General features: G+C 41.3%; 1 protein-coding gene across 1 annotated transcript in view; it reads left to right on the forward strand.

Annotated features, from left to right (window-relative positions):
* Positions 1 to 7,343: 7,343 nt before the first annotated feature.
* COL1A2 (collagen type I alpha 2 chain) overlaps positions 7,344 to 21,509 on the forward strand; it is a 37,774-nt gene continuing 23,608 nt past the window's right edge. The window contains exons 1-15 of the mRNA XM_014875634.2: positions 7,344 to 7,539; positions 9,761 to 9,771; positions 10,403 to 10,420; positions 11,107 to 11,142; positions 12,778 to 12,861; positions 14,139 to 14,195; positions 16,302 to 16,346; positions 16,442 to 16,495; positions 16,783 to 16,836; positions 17,212 to 17,265; positions 17,786 to 17,839; positions 18,105 to 18,158; positions 19,829 to 19,873; positions 20,078 to 20,131; positions 20,238 to 20,282. Coding sequence (XP_014731120.2) covers positions 7,470 to 7,539; positions 9,761 to 9,771; positions 10,403 to 10,420; positions 11,107 to 11,142; positions 12,778 to 12,861; positions 14,139 to 14,195; positions 16,302 to 16,346; positions 16,442 to 16,495; positions 16,783 to 16,836; positions 17,212 to 17,265; positions 17,786 to 17,839; positions 18,105 to 18,158; positions 19,829 to 19,873; positions 20,078 to 20,131; positions 20,238 to 20,282 — 735 coding nt within the window. The 5' untranslated portion in view covers positions 7,344 to 7,469. The remainder of the gene's footprint in view (positions 7,540 to 9,760; positions 9,772 to 10,402; positions 10,421 to 11,106; positions 11,143 to 12,777; positions 12,862 to 14,138; positions 14,196 to 16,301; positions 16,347 to 16,441; positions 16,496 to 16,782; positions 16,837 to 17,211; positions 17,266 to 17,785; positions 17,840 to 18,104; positions 18,159 to 19,828; positions 19,874 to 20,077; positions 20,132 to 20,237; positions 20,283 to 21,509) is intronic.

The following is a 21,509-nucleotide window of genomic DNA, read 5'->3' on the forward strand; positions in this document are numbered from 1 at the left end:
TTGCTGAATACAACTTAAATCTGTATGCTGCTTCATTTTTCAAAGTAGGATTTAGATGCACTTGAAAATTACCCCTACTGCCTGTGGGAATTTAGTTGCTTCAGAAGCTAATTTCAGTGATCTGCACTGTCTGAAACAAGCCTTTACTTGCATTGCTCCTTATTTTTGACAGTCAGTGTGCATACCAAGTGGCATCCATATAATGAAGGATCAGGTTGAAGGTGCTTTCTTTTCTGAGACAGATTTCTTGACATTAAATTATGGGTTATATGCTCTTTGTTACAGCTGAAAATTACCACTTGATATGGAAAACCACAATTTATTATTATGCTAATTGAAACTCAGGACATGAAGATAACAAAAAAACTGATTCTTTTCCCACCTGCTGTAAACTATTAGAGTTGAGACTTCTTTTGATGGTTTTGGCCTGTTTTTTTTTTTAATCCTAATTGTGCAGCAAACTTTTTCAGTGGTTAATTTCAAGGCAGGATACCAATAATTTGGCAGTTTCTTCTAATATTGCCTGTCTGATTTTGATTGCAGTAGTAATTGTATCAACCAATTATTAGATCTTTGCATGATACCACCCACAACATTACATACAAAGATATCTTCACACAGACTGAATACAACCCATGATCATCTTTGCTTGCTTTCAATTATTCCACTGATCTTTACCTTTTACATTTTGCAGTGCATTCTTGACTCATGAACTTCTGAGTTCTTATTGTTCTCAAGACTGTTGAGAATGTAAAGTACTGGATCTATACTGATCCTCCACAAGTGATTTTCATTGCATTTTTGTTTTATCTCATATAGAAAATTCTGAAAGTTTCCAGGAGCCGAGGCTCTGTAGATGCCAATTCCATAAAGATGCAATGCAACCTTTTAATACTGTGATTTGATCCCCATTTCAGCAATATTCTAAATAACAGTGGTACAAGCTTGGTATACCAGACCTCATGTCCACATCACAAACTTATTTACAGTCTGTCTACACAGATCCATTAATGTGTGTTTATACAGAGAAATTATTCTCACCAACACAATGTTAATTTGCTCTAGTAGTATTTACTGAGATGGATGAGCATCTCGAAGGACCACCTGGCTTTATTTCCTCTCACCTTCTGTTTTAGTTGAGAATTTTGATTTCCTTGAGTCATAATTGTAAGGCTGACAAATAGAACAGGGGAAAGAATAATTAGATGGTTAAAGCTGAAGTCTAACAAAAAAAAAAAAGTAAAACATTCTGTGATATGGGTTAAATACTTGTGAGATATACAACTATAGTGAATATTGGCCTGGCTCTGCTATTACTGAAGTCAGTGAGAGTTTCCATTGTATTGTCATAGTGAGAACAGAATCAGAGCGGGTGTGGAAGGAAGATTATAATAGACATGCAGGCTTATGGCTTTAGTAAATAAATTAGAGGTGAAGTCCAAATGACCTTTAAAAATAAAGTTTTCAAATTAGCTTTCAGATGTTAAGTAAACTAGCATATCAATAGTTTCATTATTTTATTGGATGACTTTCAGTGTCACAGAGCAATAGATTGAGTTGATAATGACATGAAAAGAGGTCAATGTGTCCTGAATTTATTTAAACATGATAAATTGTTTTGGCTCCAGTAACAACCAATTGACCCTTCTCTCAATAGGTGAACTAGGTCTTTGTTTTGACTTCCTCAACCCCTAAATGTATAACTTTTGAGAAAAAAAAATAAGAAAAGGAAATAAAAAAAGAAAGAGGAAAAAATTATATATACTTGGAATAATTTAAACATCACCCAGAAAGCTCATTGACTGCTGCTGTAGAGGTTTCAAGAAGAATCTCAGTTTTAGTAAAGCAGCCTTGAGTCATTCTCTTGTTTGCTTTTATTGAAGTATAATTGAGGAATTTTTCAATTCAATTTGTCTACTGATCCTTCTAACAGCATTCCCAAAGGGCTGCCTATCAGTTGCTCCTTTTAGGGAATTCTTGACCATTAATCCTGCAGAGGAAAATGGATGATGACTTATTTCAGACACAAGACAGCCACTGGGGAACAGAAACTAAATGAAGCAGCAGCCACAGCTGTTCACATAGAACCTGTTTGCTTCCCATTAAAAGTCAGTTTGCTGGACTACTCCTTAAAAGCTACTATAAATTATTCTAACAGAACTGTCATAAAATATCAAAGAAGTATTAGAAGTCAATACCTATCAGCTATTTGCACGAAGTGCAATGTTCCTGCTTCCTTAACATTTACTGGCACCTCAAGGACTCCCTCTAAATTATGATCCCTGGAGCAGACAAGCCATGACTCTGAGTACCTGTGCCATGCTTTACATCTATGTGTACCTCTCGTGCTATATAGGAGCAGCAGACAGGCCACAGGAGCCTTAGAACACCCAGCCCTTCAACACTGGGTACCGAGGACTGCTGGAAGTTCCTTGTAGTATCTTGTCTCTTTGCAGGATTTTTCTGTAAGAGAATAGCACTTTTTCTTCTTTTTTTCTTTTTTATCTTTTTCTTTTTTTCTGTTCTATTTTTTTTCTGGTTTTGGGTTTTTTTTTTTAAATAAGCAGTCAAGAAGAAAGCAGCAAGCATCACACAATGAGTTGCAGTGAGGGAGATATATGGTACCACTTCCATATTTTCTCTACTGACAATGGACTAATCTCCTTGTTAATGCAAAAATACTGACTAACCAAGCTAAGGTGTGAAGTCCAGAATCATAAACAATTCCATTAAAGATAGCTGTAAGGAAGCTGATATGGTTACACAGCAAACATCAACCAAAAATTATCCAAGGATCAGCTTAGTAATGCATGAAATCATAGAGACCCTCATATATCCATATCAAGGATATATAATCTACAAAAGTAAGATTGAAGCCAGGTCATGTCATTGAACCAGCGCCAGTACTTGTCCCACTGGCAAACTACTTCTCTTAGGCACCTTTGCTGCTCACAGCTGCTGAACGGTGGGGCATGCATCCATCATCTGAACAAATGTGTGAAAGTTTGTGTTGGAACAGATGAAAAGAGATGAATAACTTATTTGTACCAACCACAAACACTGTTGCTCTCCCATTCATAGCTGGAGGAGAATTTGGATCTGAGAGCACACCAAAGGCAGTTATCCACTCTGGGGTGTGAGGTTTGGGGACAGCCTAAAAAGATGCAGATCTTTCTCCAAATTCTAGCATTCTTCTGTGTTTTCTTGTAGTATAGTGCTGGCTAGACAGTATTAAATTGTTTGGCTGGATAATTGTTTGGTCCCTCTACCCCACACTGGTGAGATCCCACCTTGACTACTGTATCCAGCTCTGGCGTCCCCAGCACAGGAAGGACATCAGCCTGCTGGAGTGAGTCCAGAGCAGGACCACCAAGTTTATTAGGGGTATGGATAACCTTTGCCATAAAGAAAGATGAAGAGATTTGGGTTTGTTCAGCCTGTCAAAGAGAAGACTTTGGGCTGACCAAATTGCAGCTTTTCAATACCTGAAGGGAGCCTACAAGAAAGATGGAGAGAGAGTATTTACGAGGGCATGTAGTAACAGGACAAGGGAAAATGGTTCCAAACTGAGAGAGAGTAGGTTTGTATTACATGCTGAGACAAAATTCTTCACTGTGAGGCTGGTGGGGCACTGGTACAGGTCCGGAGAAGTTGTGTATGCCCCGCCTTGGGAAGTGTTCAGGATCAGGGTGGCCATCCAATCTGGTCTAGTGAAAGGCATTTCCACAGCAAGGGGCTTGGAACTGGATGGTCTTTAAGGTCCCTTCCCACCCAAACCATTCTATGATTCTATGATAATGGCCCAGTGGTTGGATGATAAGTTTGCGTCTCAGTGTACATATTAAAAAGTTACAGTTTTCATAATTCTTGATCTGTATTCTGACGATTTTTCAAAATAATGAGAAATAAATCTGTGTTGACATCACCTGGAGACTCCTCTCTTTTAAAGCCTGCCCTAAGAGCAAATCTTGCAGAGGATATTTTTTTGTTATCATGAAAGTTTCAATTTAAATTGTGCCATAGGCATTACTGGCTGTAGTGACAAATAGTTCCTTTAAACAGGTATGATCCAAAGGGAAAAAGAATTCTTAGATGTTTATTTGTTTAATCTGGCTGATCAAATGAATTCTGGTATGCTAATGGCTCCAAAAGCTTTCATGTTACTTCTGTTACTTCAGAAATACTTGTACTAGTAATGATATTTGCACACTAGTAACCGTTTGCCGTAATTGTATTTTATAGAAAAGGTATTTCTGAATTCACACTATAGAACCAAATACAGAACTACTTTTTTAAAGAATTTTTTTTTCTTTCCCCCAAGTTTCTAAGATTATTTTTGCATGCTTAGGTAGAGAAGATAAGCACTGTAGCCTGTCTTCACAACAGAAACTGTGATAGTGCCTGTATGACAGATACCCTGCAGGAGGATCAGCTTAACAGGCCTTTGTCACCCTAAAATCATTTGGTGTGGCTTGAATAACTGCTGATGTTAGAGGGAGAAGAGATTCCTCTCTTTCCTTCACCTTTCCTTGAAATACGAAGACAATGGATGATGGAAAGTGAAGAAAATGGCCAAGGGCTCTGTACGTTCTGAAGGTCAGGTATGCATGTGAGACTGTTGTGGCAAACCTGTCAGCCCTAGAGAACTTCAGTTATGGATTTTTCAGCGTGGTGTATTGCTGAAAATAGACTGACATGGGAAAAGAGCCATATCAATGCATTATTCTTCTGCATCTCTTTTTTTTTTTTATCCACATGCAGCAATCCTGAAATGGCTGGAGCATACCAAGAATTCACCTCCTTTGAAGCCTGAAGAGTCTCACACCATCTCAACTGCTTTTGTGTGCTGCTGAGCTTCTGGCTCCAGGTCTCCCTCAGCCACCTGCCCTATAGGAGACATGGTGATTGAAAATCCACATCTCTGCAGGGGTTTTCTGTTCTTTCGGTGGGAGCTTGTCCTTCCTGTCTGAAACTTCATGGGTAGGATGGATGGGAATTGTGATTTAGTTTGATTTGGTCAGGATACATGTGCCTGCATCCTTGCACCTTCCACATATTTCATTAATAGAAAAGGGCTATCATTTATTGAAAATGAATGTAAAACAGGTTTATACACATGCAGTTAGAGCAGGTTTGTCTTAGAAGTCTCTAGTTACTATTATAATCAGTCTATAACTATTCTGCTAATGTATCAGAGTCAAAATAAATTAAAACTGGCTACAGAGTCAGTGATTGATTTCAAGGAACAAGTCTGAAAAAAAGCAACTGTTCACTGAAAGTGGTATCAAGGAATACTTGGACTTGAGCCACAGTGCTTCGGGTCTATAATAATGATAATTTATTTGTTATTTTAACTTGTTTGAAGCTCACTGGGCTACTTTACTTTTATGCTGGTATAAACTTTCAAGTAGTTATCTTCACTGTCCAGGTTAATTTAAAATCCTTCTTGCTCTAAACTGAAACCATTCACAAGAAAGATAATCTGAAAGAATACTCATGTACCATTTATGCCGTATACTTTTATTACAATGTTTCATCACATCATTTGTTGTGCTACCATTTTTGTGGTCAGACACACTTCGATGGATCACCTTTTCCTAATGCTGTGGATTTTCCTACCCAAACTGCAGCCTTTTCCATTCCGACACTTTTGATAGCGAGGAACTGTCCTGTCGGCAGAGGCAGCTTCAGGCAGGCTGTCCAGCCGGGAAGGGCTGGACACGCGTGGATGCGTGGCACAAGGATGCTGCTCTGGTGCTGGCAGTGTCCCCGAGACACAGCCCCTGTGGGGTCCCCGCTCGGGTGCACATCCATCACCCATCTTTCCCACGCTTTCCGTACTCGTGCCCCCGACGGCAGCTGATAAATAGGGGCTGGATACAGTCCCGGCACATCCCCTAAGACAGGCTGAGGGTGAGACGACCCTCGCGGCTGCGGGGCGGTCCGGAGGCGGTGCCGAGCGGCTGCCGGGACCCCCCCGCTCCCTCCGCCGCGGCTCTCCCGGAGGCTGTCGCGGCTCGCTGCTGTGCCTGGGCAGGATCCACCCGCGGCTGGGGGAGAGAAGGGGAGCGAGGACAGGCGCTCTCCTCGCCTTTTCCGCCCCTGAGAGGTCCCCCTCCCCACCCTGAGGCGGGGCTCCGATTTGCCTTCGCCGTCACCTCTGCTCGGGACTCCCTTCGGCGAGCGGAGGGGGCCTGGGAGGGGGCGGCTGCCCGCCTTGGAAGAGCCCCCGGGCGGGGAGGCGGGCTGGCCAAGGCGGCTGCGCTTGGCCCGGCCGGGGGCACCACGTCAGCTCCCCGCAGCCGGGGGGCCGCGATGGGCGACCCCAAGTGACTGCAGCCCCGACCCCGGTCCCGGGGCAGAGGAGCGATGGGCGGCCGGCCCTCGGGGGCACAGAGCGGGCAACTCCTCTCACACCCACCTCGGCCCCCTCCCCCGCGATGGGAGAAGCCGTCTGCCGGGCAGACGTGGCAAACAAGCCCGCCAGCTTTCCCTCGGCTGGGTGGGCGGGTGGCGGTCGCGAAGGGGAGCTGCCGGAGCTCCCATCCTCCTCCCTGCGCCCGGACAGTCCCGTTCAGCCGGCCGGGAGGCGGGCAGCGCTCGGGGCGGCGGCTGCGGGGCTCCCCGGGCTCCCCTCGCACACACACACCGCCCGAGCGGCCGCCAAGCCGGGAGGGGAGAGTGCCAGGGCTCTGCCCGCGCCTTGGACGGATGGAGATGCTTCCCTGGGGAGAGCGATCCGTCGGGATGCGAACGGGCTCCGCCGCGGCTGCGGGCGGGCTGAGGGGCTGTGCGTGGGGAAACGCCAGGGACAGGGACCGGAGTGACCGTGACAGAGGGGTCGTGCTAGAGGGTCCGGAGATGGGCAGAGCCTCGCCTTTGGTTGCAGTGGGACTGAGGAGAGAGGTTGAGCTGGGATCCAGTCCCCTCGCGGCTCCCCCGGCCGCTTCCCCGCGGGGCGGGAGGCGCCGCAGGCCCTGGACAGCTCCCGCTTTGAACGCCGTCGGGGCGCTGCCAGCCGGCTGCCCCGCCAGGCTCCCGGCCGCGCTCTCTGAACAGCGGGGCGAGAGGGGCGTGGGACGGCTGAGGGAAAAAAAAAAAAAAAAAAAAGAAAGAAAGAAAACGGCAAAAAAAAAAAACCGAGACGACGAGTCAGATTTTCCTTCCGAAAGCCTCAGTGTCCACGTCCTCAAAGCATGGAACCAATTTAGCGTCGCCGCCCCCCGGCGCTGCCGCTGCCAAGGCTGCGGGGAGGGCTGGGGACACGGGGCACGTGACGGGCTGGGCGGCGCCGGGACCCTCCTGCGGTATAAGTAGGGCGGACCGGGGCTGGCTTAGTTTAGCGTCCCGGGCAGCAGGTTTCTGCTAAGGTTGGAGTTACTCCTCGAGACTGTATGCCTGCGTCCCACAGGCGATAGCTAACCAACCGACTCGGCACCACAAGGAGTCTGCATGTCTTGCAACTAGACATGCTCAGCTTTGTGGATACACGGATTTGGTTGCTGCTCGCAGTAACTTCATACCTAGCAACAGGCCAACGTAAGTGTTTTCCGCTTGTTTGTGGCAGGGGTGGTGGCAGGGGTGGCTGTCCGGCTCTGCGCTCTCTGCTTTGTCCCGACGCCCTCCCCATGCACGGCAGTCTGCGGGGAGTTGCCTCTTCCCAAGCGATAGAGACCGGCTCATAAACTGCCACCTCCGTCCCAGATCAGACTCTATAGATTCTTTCTTTCCCTAAGAAAAAGATGGCAAGTGGCCAAACGAGATCCCTCTTTACGAGAAAGAAAAGAAAAAAAAAAGGAAAGAAAAATTTAAAAAACGGAACACCTCCCCCCCAGACGGGCTCGTAGATAGAGGAGGACACAAAGGCTCACCTCCAGCGCAGATGCTGTGAGGAGATACAGATGCAGGCTGGGAGGAGAGTGTTTGAGGCGAGCTGATGACCCCAGGCTGCACTTTTGTGAGGCGTGAGGCGCGCTTTCCGAAGCAGGGAGCCTGCGGGCAGCGGGAGAGCGGCTCCTCCATCCCTCCCTCCCTCCATCCCTCCATCCATCGCTTCCCTGGCTGCGGGGGCTCCGCGCGCAGGGCGCCCCCTGCGGGCCGCTCGGAGCCGGCGCGGCCCCGGGGAATCCGGGGAGGGGAGGAGGAGGAGGAGGAGGAGGAGGTGTGGGGCAGGGGGAGGCAGGCAGGGAAGGAGCAGTGCCCCGCTCTAGTGCGAAAAAGGAGCGCAGCTCCCCGAGGGAGTAGTGTCCTCTCATCGCGGTTAGCGAAGCGCACACACGCACACCCCGCACACTGAGATGAGAGGGAAAACACGCCCCGCCACTCGGCCAGGGGTGAAGTGGAGCCTTCCTGCAGCGCAGCGCCCTGTGAAGGGCCCCCCGAGCCCCTGGCCACCGTGGCTTTGACCCAAGGTTTGGCCGCGTTCCAGGGCGGAGGAGGAGGGAGCAGCCGTGCGCTGCCCGCTCCTGGCGTTGGGACCCCCGGGATGATGATGCCTCCCCCGGGATGATGATGGCCTTTTGGGACAATGCCCCCCCCAGGATGATGATGCCTCCCTCCCTGGGACAATGCCCCCCCGCCCCAGCCGGGATGATGGCCCCCCGAGATGATGATGCCCCATGGGATGATGATGCCCCCCGGGAAGGTGTCCCGAGTCGCCCTCGCTGGGGCGGGGGGCAGCGGCGGGGCAGTTCTGGACGGGCATTCTGGAGACATCCCTCCAACCCCGGTGATGGGAACAAAGGAGACGGAGCGGTTCGAGCGGGGATCCGCGAGCCGAGCACCCCGCGCTTCCCGCAGGGAGTTTGGGAAGGCGCCGTTGTCGCCGTCACCTGCGGGCAGTAATGGCTTTAGTTTGGTGCTGGGATAGCACAGGCTGGCTGTGTGCGCACTGCCGCGAATTCCGGTGCTTCAGCATTTCTGCCCTTTTTCTGGACTGCACGAATAATCCGAATTTAGTGTGATCATACACTGCCAAAGTGACACGTTGTGGAAAAAACATCCAACAACCTGTTAGTTAGTGGTAATGTTAAATTGGTGGCATTCAAGTGTGATGTGAGACTTTTACTGTGGTGAGTTTAAGTCAAAATAGATTTTTAATTCCTTGAAATTAAGAAACTCAGAAAATTTGTTTCTCCAGCTAATGAAAAAAGTACATACTCACACATAGCAGTGCATAACATACAGAGATAGTTATTTGCAATGTGGTGTTTAAAAGCTTCAAACTGTTCTCTGTTACACGGCTTTACAGGAAAATGTGGAAATAGAGATGTTTGGAGAGAACATTTCCCCATAAAAAAAGTGGGATTGGGCCATTTATATGAAAATTTCAGATTACTCCTACAATTTAGTATCTTCATACGTGTCACTCTGCCTGGGTTAATTAATATCTTGCATGAACATATATGTGGAAATACATAGGTGTGGTGGGTGTTCAATAGAGGTATGTTGAAACATTTATACCATCTGCCTCTTTGTATCAGCCATATTACTTGTCTTATTTTAATTAGCAAGTCCATTCTGAATTTGAAATACATGGCAATTTCACCCGTGAGTCTTTCCAGTCTAAGATAATAATCCTAACAGTAAGAAATTGCATTAGGAAAATGTTTATTGCATTAAGGAAATCAACAAAATTGCATTTCGAATTAAAAGCAGCAAATTTAATTTTGAATTGAAAGCAAGTTTAAAATTTGAAACTTGTAAAACATTTGAATCCCTGCTCTAATTATCTCTTTTTTTTCTTTCCCTCTCTTTGCAGATGTGAGTGAGGTCAGTACAATGTTTTTATCTAATATGTAACACTCCAATTAACAGGCTAGGCTTCTCTCCTTGTGGCAGTAATATTTTCTAACATCCATTCCCAAGAAGTGGTGATTAAATGCAGAAGGCACTGCCTGGAAAGGTACCCACCCCAATTCCACAAGTGGGACGGCCTTTTTAAGAGACTGCCTTCATAGGTGTAGAGACCATGAGGAGAAAGTAACGGAGCAGTGCTCTTTGGACATTGTACCTGGCAGTGTGGATTGGAGATGGCTCTGCTTTAAAGCCAGTTCTACAGTCTAAATTTCATTGCACAGTAGGATTATGAAAGAGCTCAGGTGTGACTTTTATTTTAATACATTCTAATATTTTAGGCGGTAATTGCTATAATATTGTCAGTCTTCAACACAACATTTTAATATAGCTACATGCATCTTTGCTATATTTAACCTCCTAGCCTTCAAAGTAATTTTAAATTATAGGGCATAGTTAATTGGACTGATAAAAAATAAATATATTGGACTGAGAAAAAGTATAGTTATATAAGAAAATGCATCTAAGTTTGTGCATTATTTTAGTTTAAAATACTGGCAAAAATTGTAACTCTTTTTTAAATTCTCTTCTTTATTTTTTTTTCCAGGCACCTGCAGGGCGCAAGGTAAGCATTTCTATTTTTCTTGTGTGGAAATGAAGATGATATCAGGTAGTCTTCAGCAGATTAATATTTTGTTGAATATTGGATGAAAGGAAAATTGACTATACTGCTTATTTTCAGTGTTCTCTGAAGAGAGCAGTAGCACTGAGATGAGTAGGTAGAAAAAAAAAGGAGGGAATGATGAATGCAGCATTTTAACACCAGGATAAATTCAAATATCGAATTAAAGGTGCTTTACCTGTGGGCAAAACTAAGCCTACCAAACCTAAATGGCATCAAGGTATCATTCCTATTTAAACAGAGTTCCTTTGTAAAGATTTACGTGGATTGAATAATACAGCAATATCCACACAGGTCTAAAGGGCTAAATCGATTCTATATTATTTCTGAAAGTCACCACTGTTAAATTAGAGCTAGTTATTCAGTAGAAAAAAACCCCAGTTTTGCACGTAATTCTGTGGTCTGTGCAGTGACACTTTTAATTCACCCAGCAGTGGCAGTGGCTAATCTATTTCCAGTAGATTATCGTGGACAAAAATATACTGTCTGGAGAAAATAGCTGTTAGACTTGTATGTGCAGCCTTCTTTTCCTTTTTAATGCACACTAATTATTCTTAATGTATCTGTTTCCCTGTATTTTCCTGGAAAATTTCCACAGTAACTCATTGAGTGTTATTTTCTTCTGGCAGGGCCCTAGAGGAGACAAAGGGCCACAGGGAGAAAGGGTAAGGAATTAGATTGACGTTTACTTGTGATGTTTGAACAGTAGTTGTTGGAAAACCACTAGGAAAAAACTGAGTTTAAGCATTGCTGTGAGATTTAATTATTGTACCCGTAGAAGCTTGCATGTACAATTTCATTATAAAAAGAAATCAAATTACCTATTTACCAAATTCAGCCTAATTATAGTCATTGTGCCTGAGCAGATGTGGTTGAGATCGTAGGCCAGCCTAGCTCTTCAAGTGATGATTTGAAAAATGTTTTTCCAGCTGCTCACAGTGGACATAACACATAGAAACGCAGAGGGAAAATTGGCATGTAAACATGTAATCTTTGAATAATACGGTGTATAGTAAGCCCTCTACATAAAGCCTGAATAGGCTAAGCCTGTTTTGAAGATAATTTATTATCTGTGCCTCCAAAAATGTTTTGGAAAAGCTCTTTTCTTGGCAGCTGGGCATTTCTTATCTACCTTCTGCTAGTCAAAGGGGATGTTATACTGCAGAAGGCTCTACTGTAAAAGTAACCATAAATAAGGACAGTTGAATGATTTAATTGTAAATTTCATTCATATTGCTGGTGTCTGCTTTTCTGGTTTGCTTCTGCATCGCTGCTGCTTTTTGTAAAGTGGTATTCTGAACTTCACGTACTTATCTGGGTTGTGTATAGTTATGTGTCTTTTTTCTATCATCTGAAAATGAAAATGCCATAGTACTGATGAGGGAGCTCTTGAAGATTTCTGAGATCATAGTGTGCTGAAAAATGTAATGGAAACTATTAGGAAGACTATATCGGTGTGGTCAGCTGGATATTCACTTTAGGCTGCCACTAACTAAATCTGTTTAATGAAATGAGATGCTTTCTTTGTTCTGAAGGCAACAAGCCTAATTCTGTTCCTTTAGAAATCCATTTATTATGGATTTCATTAAGTACTGAACTGAGTCAAAAACCTCAACAAATTAAACACCTTACATCAATTGTCATGATGCCAAAACTTGACCAGCTTTGTGTACTGAGGATGAAAGAATGTAAGGACAATTGTTACTGGACTGAACAGGGGTAGTTTCAACCTGTTGTAAAAGAAGTTCTGACAGTGGTAGCAGATGGACAGTATCAAAAATCTGAAGAAGAGCGCTGCTAAATTTTAATTGGATTTGCAATTATACCAGCAAATTGTCTATACTGTTTAAAAACTGGTGTTGGGCTTACTCTGGATCCATGTTAACTCATATCAGTAGGGCTGAACTTCTCTAATCCTCAGCTGGTCAAATTTTAGGCTCTCACTAACAGGATCTGCCAGGCTGTGTGGGTCCACATGGGTCACTTGGGGTTCGTAGGTTCAAAGTTTGTCACTTAAGATGAAACTTCTCAATTTGGATATTACACCTTGGTAGCATAAATCCAATGTTGCCCCCATAAATCTTCTCAAATACAAGGCTCCAGTACATATCTGATACAAGCAAAGTAACATAAAATCAGACTATGTTTATTTTCTCAAGCATTTATTTATATTATTTATTTAAATATATAGCACTATTATGGGGTGTGCTTTGGGTGCCTGGTTGTTAGTGAAGTTACCACATCAGAGGTTTCTTCAGCCACTTCCAATTTTCACCATATAATTCTCTTTTTAACTCCAGGGTCCACCAGGTCCACCAGGCAGAGATGGTGAAGATGGTCTACCAGGTCCTCCAGGGCCCCCTGGTCCTCCAGGTCTTGGCGGAGTAAGGCATCCAAACTTTCTATTACCAGAACTCATAAACTGTACTTTGGGACCAAGATGAAATTTCTATCTGCTGGAAAACATTATTATTGAATTGGAGAGTGGAAGAAATATTCTCTTGTGAGCTATAAGAAATCGATGGTCCCGGTTCCAGTGAAACCCTCCTTGGGGTGTATATATTCAATGGAAAATTTAGATTCTGTATTCAACAGGGATGTAGGAAGAAGAGCAAATCAAGCCTGTTATTTAGCATTAAACTTACACAGTGGTAAAAGGTTAGGCATCAACTAATTGAAACCAGTGCTGTTAAGTAAACGGGGAAAAGAAACTTCTATGGTTGGATTAGAGACAGCAACTGTATTGGAATAGGCAAAGAAGACGACTCCTTAAGATAAAAATCAATTAGAAGTTCTATAAAATTTTGAGTATTGTCCTTTAGAAATTTTTCTTTTTATCTCTATTCATACTACAGAACTGTAAACGGGCTGTTGTGTGCACATTTTGTGCGCCAGTGTCCATCATGTATTCTCTGCTGAATTCTGAATTTAACTCTTTGCTTGACATTAGCTTGAATAGGAAGCATGAAGACACAGACACTGTTGTATTGATCAAGTTTATTAAATTCTTCTGCATGGAAGAATACTCTTTTGACTTCAGTGTGAATAGGGATACTTTATTTTGCTCGTTGTAAATATCAAACTGCTTTCATTAATTTATTTTAATATGTTAATGAGACGAGCAAGAAAAGGTTTGATTGTGTTGTGGAGAATCTTTTTCTATTTTGCTAAAATATCAAAAATCCGTTGCAGTGTTTCTGAGGCTGCATACTTCTCAGATGTTTCTTAAACTGAAGGGCCCACCACATGTACCACCTCAGGGCTGGTACATTAATTTTACTTATGCATATTTTTTCATTGCTTTGCTCAACTTCCGTCATTGGAAATGAGGCAGAATAATTTGACAGTTTCAAGAAAGTTTTCAATTTTAAATGGGCACTGAATTTGCATTCCTAATTTTCAGTTCACACTATTGAATCACTGCTGCAGAGATATTTAGGTTTGAAAGGCCTTCCTGGTAAAATCAAGTCTTTTTGGAAACAAGTGAATAGAAATGTATTTATAATAGGGCTATATTTACTGAGTTGCATGTATGCTGCTTTAACAAACCTCATAGCAAGTATAATAAATCCAATTATATTTAGATACAGAATGTTGATTAAAAATAGTTTTTAAAGTAAAGTTTTTCGTATTTTGATGTCAAACTTTTTATTATCTACAGAACTTCGCTGCCCAATATGATCCATCTAAAGCAGCAGATTTTGGCCCAGGACCTATGGTAGGTATATGATATAGCACTTGATAACTCACATGAATAATGTGTTTAGGATTTTCCTTTAACTCTAATTCAGCTCCATTAATGAAAAAAATAGTGTTAAAATTAGTGGTTTGATCATATATTGACTCAGACTGGAAAGTGATCCTTTAATATAGGATGATAAGTGTTTTAAATAGTCTGAGGACTTGAAATACAGTCTTAGATATGTATATTTATCTTTAATATAGCACTGCTGGGACTCGTGCTTTAACTCTGTTTGTTGACTACACTTCCATGAGTCAATGAATCTCATAGTCTGATATTGGATAACACATGTACTTTAATACAGCATTACTTTACCCATATTGAGACAGGAGGTTGTGTTTTAGGAATGAGATTAATTGTAAAGCTGCTCTCTAAAGCAGATACAGACCTAGCAAGTAACTCAGCATCTTGGCTCCAGTTGGTGATGATTTTTCCTCCATGGCTGTGCAACTCTGTTGATACCCTTGGATTGCACAGGTTTTTTTAGGAAATTGGCTGCTGCATTTGGTTCTCAACATCTGAATGTTAGTACTTGGTACTGTAGGGCTGTTCTGAGGAGGACTCTTTATAGATCACTGTATGTATACTAAGTACAAATGGAATTTAAGGGATCTGTTGCCACTCCATATGAATTTCTAACCCTTCCTTACGTTAGCATATATTTTCAGTGTACATAGATAGCAGAATATGGGTTAAATTCACCACATACACTGACGTCACAGTGCATCTGATGTGTGAGCAGCAGGATGAAGGAGGACCAGGATAATTCTGGGTCAAGTGCTTGTCTCCACTTCCAAAAACTCTCTAAATTTAAATGGACTTTGGAAAATATTTTGCTATGCATTTAGCTACAAAATATAGGAATATAGTAGTTTTAATCAAGTTCTTCCCTCAGTGTCTGATGATTCATCAGAAAACATAGATAAGAATTTCTTTGAGGTGTCACCATTTCTGTGTTCCAATTTTTGTTCGTTAGGTTCATTTGAGAGAAACAGCAGTAGTATTGTGAGGAAGTTTTAAGTTTCACAAATAATATATAAAAGATCAGGAAGAGAAAAGTAATTGTAAAATATAATTTGTGAAGAAATTCACAGCGTTTATGCAGCACATATGATTCAGACTGTCTAGAAATCATTATTTTCCTTGAATTACTGCATATTTTCATATCCACAACGTTGCTTTAACTTTCATGAGTAAATGCCTGGAATTAATGGGCATTTATTCCACTTAATAAAAGGTTTTCAGTCTTATGGAAAAGCTACATAAAGCACTGAAAAGTTGACATATGATTTTAATCTTGTAATGAGAAAATCTAAAGGACTTTCCGAGAAAGCTTTAAAACCAATTTAAGACATAATTATTTCTGTTGAACCGTCTCCTAAGTCATTTGTTTGGACTATAGAAGTCGAAGTTAAAATTTCAGTTCGCAATTGTTTGCTTACTTAATAAACCTTAAGATAACTGTTAAGAGAGAGCACCAGTCTATGGAGATTTTTTTTTTAGAAGTGATTTTCTCACCCTGTGTTTTCCAGATATATGTAAATTGTAAATAATGTCAAGGAGAATATATTAGTGACTTAGTTTGTAAATGATATGAAGAGAATTTAATCAACACCAGAAAACAATGAAATATTTGAAGAGAAGTAGATAATTAATGGAAATAGATGTGTACATAATATGTATAAGAGCCTTTCAATAGTGCATTATGGTTCTCATTTTTAAACTCTGGACATTTCTGCACAGGAAGGGTAGAGGGAAGAATTAAAAAAAGAATGAACCAGTTTGCTTGCTAGCAAGCCAGAATAGATTAAGAAGATGAATCATAAGGTTCACAGCCATAGGAGTACATTTCTAATCATCCCACTGGATTCTGTGCTGGTTCCTTGCCATTAGAAGATGTTTGCACTTGGACTGCCTCTGCAAATTCATGCAGAGCTCTTAGCTTCCTCTAATTTCATTTGAACATTGCACAATGAAAACTGTGATGCTAACCAATATTTTAGGAACTCTGGAAATTGGTGCTATAGATGAGTTTGTATAATTGCGAATTTTTAAAAAGATCTTGTGATTTTTCTTCCCTAGGGTTTAATGGGACCCAGAGGCCCACCTGGAGCATCTGGACCCCCTGTGAGTACAGTCTTCTCTCTCCTACCAACATTGACGTCCTGTAAAATTACAAATTATCTTATTTGGAAACTAATAGTATCTCCCTCATTTTCTAGGGTCCTCCTGGTTTCCAAGGCCTTCCTGGTGAGCCTGGTGAACCTGGTCAAACAGTAAGTACAGATCACACACAGACACATTAGGAACAGCAAACAAAGTAGGCTTGTAGTGCTTAGGCCCATTTCTCCTGTCCATATGCAGTTCTCTGAATGTTTGAATACTCCTGCTTGATCCTGTTATAGAAACAGAGCTGAACTCTCAGATTCAAGCTCTCTCCAATTGGAATCATAAAGTGCAAAGTCAATTAAGCTCCACCTACGCCCCACCTCAGGTCAGAAAACAGTGGGAAGATGTATATGAAGACTGATGCTTTAAGTAATTCTGAATTTATTTTTAACAGGGTCCCCAGGGTCCTCGTGGTCCCCCTGGTCCTCCAGGAAAGGCTGGTGAAGACGTAAGTGATTATTAAATATTTCTCATTTCTTTTGGGGTGGTGATTCAACTCTAACAACCAGATTTTGGTTAAGCTAAGCATTCTATTTGCCATATTTTTTACATTGTTAAATAAACAAACCTCTGAAATAATTATTTTATGGTACAAGAGATGCAGTATACTGGAAATGCACAGAAAATCAGGTAGCATCTAAACCACTCTGAATACATTAACTTTTTGAATACAGGGAGAAGAAAACTTAAAAGTTAAGAATCTCCCTGTATTTATGGAAAAAGAGAAGCCTTGCCAATGTATTTTCTTTTTTTCTTAATGATTTGTGTTGTTGTTTTATAAAATAAGCTTGTCTTCTTAGTACATCTTTATTGCATTTTTTAGGGTCACCCTGGCAAACCTGGAAGACCTGGTGAGAGGGGTGTTGCTGGCCCTCAGGTGTGTAGTGATCCACTGGATACAATACAAACCAGTTCACTAATCAATGAAACCTAACAACCTTTCTGAATGTCACCACATTAACAGTATAGTAATATTCCTTATATGAATTACTACAATTTCAGCCCTTACCTGCAGGGATATCATGTAGTTATGCTTTTATTTTGTTTCCCTACCCTATTCCCACTAAAGCTAGTAATGAGTAACAGAAGTGGCATAGTGAGGAGTTACATAGGAGAAGGTAAGCAGGCACTTTGGCATAGAAAGTTAAAAAAGCTGTACTGTGACATGGTAATGCATGAAATTTCTGAGATTCAGAACTGGAAAAAATCAGGTTGATTACTGTTAGTTTTGAAACAAGTCTGGTCCTGAGAGGTTAGGATCTAGATTCTATTCCTTACTCGAATTATAATGACCCAAATCTACTTACTAATTTTACTGAAAGACTTATTCATCATTTCTTCTTTTTACTGCACTGTATAATATGAGAGACAATCTTTCATGTACTGTGTGTTTTTAGGGTGCTCGTGGTTTCCCTGGAACTCCTGGTCTGCCTGGCTTTAAGGGAATTAGGGTGAGTACATATATACTTTTCCCTGAATATTTAAGACTAACATCACTGCAGCATACTGAAAACCCTTGGAAATCTTCTGAAAGTGAAGAGTGCATGAACCTCTTCAAAGCTTTTAATATCGCCTGATATGAAAGACTAATTATTTCTGAAAAATCAGATTATATTAGGAATTAATTTTGTGTGGGAGGAAGCATAAGACTAGGAATTTGCATATAGCCATTTAAGAGAAAATATGTATCAGTATTTATTTTTCTACTCAATATAGGGACACAACGGTCTGGATGGTCAAAAGGGACAACCTGGTACTCCCGGCAACAAGGTAAAGACAAAATTTGCAAATGTAGGATGCTTTTACAGCTCTTCCTAGCAAAAGACATGTGAAGGCCCATCCCATCAGTCTTCCATGTTGCCATTAAACATTGCCCAGCTGCAGTAATCTAGAAGTCAGTGGAACCATGTAGAACAAATACATGCACCTTGTCATGAGAAAACACTCCTGGGGCTTGAGCCCTCAATCAAGTTGTAAGCAAGTTAGTGCTTTCAGTGAATAAAGGCTGCAGAATTGGGCTCTTAATGATTGACTATTCAGCAGCAGACTGATTTTGCTATCTCTGCTCTTCTCTGGATTGTATTTCTACATTTGGATAGGATTTTTTAAAGCATGCTAAAATGAAAACATCTCATGTTTCTACAAAACTTTATTTTGTGAGACACATGGTCAGTGTGTCTTGCTAAAACTTTGGAAACATGCAGTGCTTTTCTGAGTTAAGACTATTTGATCCTCACAGTCTTTTTTATTTTTATCATCTTCATATTAGCGCACATTTGAACACTAGCTTTAAAAAATCCTTAAAAATATATTCTGAAATATAGTCTAGAAACATCTTTGGTAAACTCTTTCTTTTAGTTATTTCTTCTCCCATTCCACTTCAGTGCCTAATATGAGTTTTCTTGAAAAATTCACTGTTGCATCTAACTGATTCACAAGAGATTTATATTCAGACTTGTAATATAACAATGAAAAACTCAAATACTAATTCTTCATCTTGCTTGTTTCTAAGAGCTTAGCACTACACGTTTATAGGGTTTTTAATTGTAACATAGCATTCTTCAATATCACTGCAAGTTGTTAACCTTCAGAAAAAGTTTAAATGGCCAAGTCTGTCCAGTCACTGGAGATTTAAAGCAGATAAAGCACATAAGTGAAAGATAGAACAGTTACTAGTAAGAGTGCTAGAAAACACCACCATATTAAATCAAGGTTGTTCATGACATAACAGTGCTGAAAGCACCAATGAAGGCAAAAATTTGCTCTCTTTGCAGCATTTAAGACTAGGTGCATTCAGGTATATTCAGGATACAAGTGCTCTCAGACAAACCTTATCACTGTAGACCAGCCTAGACGTGTTGTGAAGGCTGTTGAGAATACAGTACTGAAGACACAAGAGCCATGTATTAATGGCTGTTATTCAAATACTCAGTATTATTGGCCTTAAGTTAAAAATATCTGAGGCAGATCCTTATTTTAAACCATTTGAGAGGACTTTGTCAACTTATACTAAGGCAAAGGAAAGTATCCTTCTGCTTCTGCTCTAGCTGAAAAAACAGCTGCTGATTGATCTGGATTAGTACTTGACTATCCAGATCCAATCCCTTAAGTGTGTATTACAGAGTAAATGTCAGCATAAAGAAAGGGGGTAAAGAAAGCTGAGCAAGTGACACAACTTTCTCTGGCCCTCCCCTTCTAAAAGGATTCCATCTGGTTGTGTTCCAGTATGTGCAGGGACAATTGCAGTCTCTGCACCTTCAGAACCTGATGTGCTATTATTGTATAGTGTGATGCAGAAACATGGACATTGCTATGCTATGAAATGCTACAAAAGACACAGACAGTGGGATCCAATAGCTGAAAATCTCTCTGATAGTGTTAGACTATCTGTCCAAAGCATTCTTTAAGTAACTCAAGCCTCCAAACTTTCTTCTTCATAGGGAGAGCCTGGTGCCCCTGGTGAAAATGGTACCCCTGGACAACCTGTAAGTATTCACTGCTGCTGTGGGAAATTATAATCTGATAGATTTAGTTCAGCCTGCATTTTCTTTAAAGTTTGTCATTACTGACATTCCAGATACCCAGATACTGTAATGTAATAGTAATATGACTTCGAAGAGGAAAAAAATCTTTATATATCTATGTTCAATGAAAATATATAAATGAGTTAATTTAATTTTTCTTTCAAGGGTGCTCGTGGTCTCCCTGGTGAGAGAGGAAGAGTAGGTGCCCCTGGACCAGCTGTAAGTGGCTTCCCATCTGTCTGTAATCATGAATCAGCCACTTACTGTGGCTTCCTCTGATATTTAGTTCTCTTTTCAAACTATTTATCATGTTCTTTCCTCACAGGGTGCTCGTGGAAGTGATGGCAGTGCTGGCCCCACTGGACCTGCTGTAAGTTTCAGACTTGCTTTTTGACAGCCTGGTTCCATTAGGCTTTGTGTTTCTCTTCCTGTTTTTAGGGGATTTCTTGGGCTTTTAAGAAGTTGATTGTGATGTTTTTAACATAGTTCTTTGTTGCTTATCGGACCATCACAGAGAGAATTAGTGAAACATAAACCCTTTGCAGACAATATCATGAGAGCCTCAGGATTTATATTAAACACATCCATATCAAAGGAACCAAATATTCTCTTGTTTGTACTGGTGATTTCATGAGAAGGTTTTCCAGCACATCTCACTGGGAAATACCCAGTGCAGAGAATTCTCATTTCTAACAGAATAGTTCTCATCCAAAAGCTAAAGAGACTTTCTGCTTTTTAACAGATATATACCATACACATGTTACAGATGGCTATAATTATATACATCCTGTAAATTATATATGCACAACAGGACATAGCTTTGCACCTGCAGCATTGTCCTATCAGCCTACTAAGCCTAACCTTTTAAATTCACCACTGAAACCTGAGTTGTGAGCTAGTGTGAGAGGCCAGCAAGATCCAACTCTCCTGATCTGACTGGTAAATGGTAACTATTCTAATAAGAGCTAATCCAATACAGATTTGTCTGTTTAAAATGAGTTAGCATTGCCATAATTTACCCCTGACTTCAGTAAATCTCATTTATCTCAGCCATATAAATATGAGTACAAGGATGTAGTTTTGAAACTGTAAAACAAATCTGGAATACACCAGAACAACAGTAATAAGAGTTAATAGGATTTTTTTTCTTCCTACCTTCAAAAATTGAGTCTACGATGATGCTGTACTTGGTTCTGTTTTGCCAAAGTTGATTTTAATACCCCTTGTCACTTCAAACACCTGTTGTGCTTTATCAGAGTAGAATGTGAGCATGGCTGTGAATTTCTCTGAAGATTCTCCCATGTGGATTATTTAAAAAATATGTGATTGGGCAGTTAAATTGCAGACAAATAAAAATCTTACAGCTAAGATCTGATGTAGTAGAACCAAATCCTTTTAGCTGAAGACAGTTTGCATGAAGGCAGTTGAGTTGCTATAGGAAAAATGTTCTGAAGCTGGCGATTGCATAGGCTGGTATTCACAATGGGCACAGTGCTGCATTATGTCCCAGTGTCTGTCCCAAGCTGAAGTTATTTTTCACATACTTAGGTTATGATACCTTAAATATTCTGCAACGCAGTTATTAACACTCATTTTT

Source organism: Sturnus vulgaris, chromosome 1 (genome assembly GCF_052056855.1).
Source record: "Sturnus vulgaris isolate bStuVul1 chromosome 1, bStuVul1.hap1, whole genome shotgun sequence".
In the NCBI taxonomy this organism is placed as follows: domain Eukaryota; kingdom Metazoa; phylum Chordata; class Aves; order Passeriformes; family Sturnidae; genus Sturnus; species Sturnus vulgaris.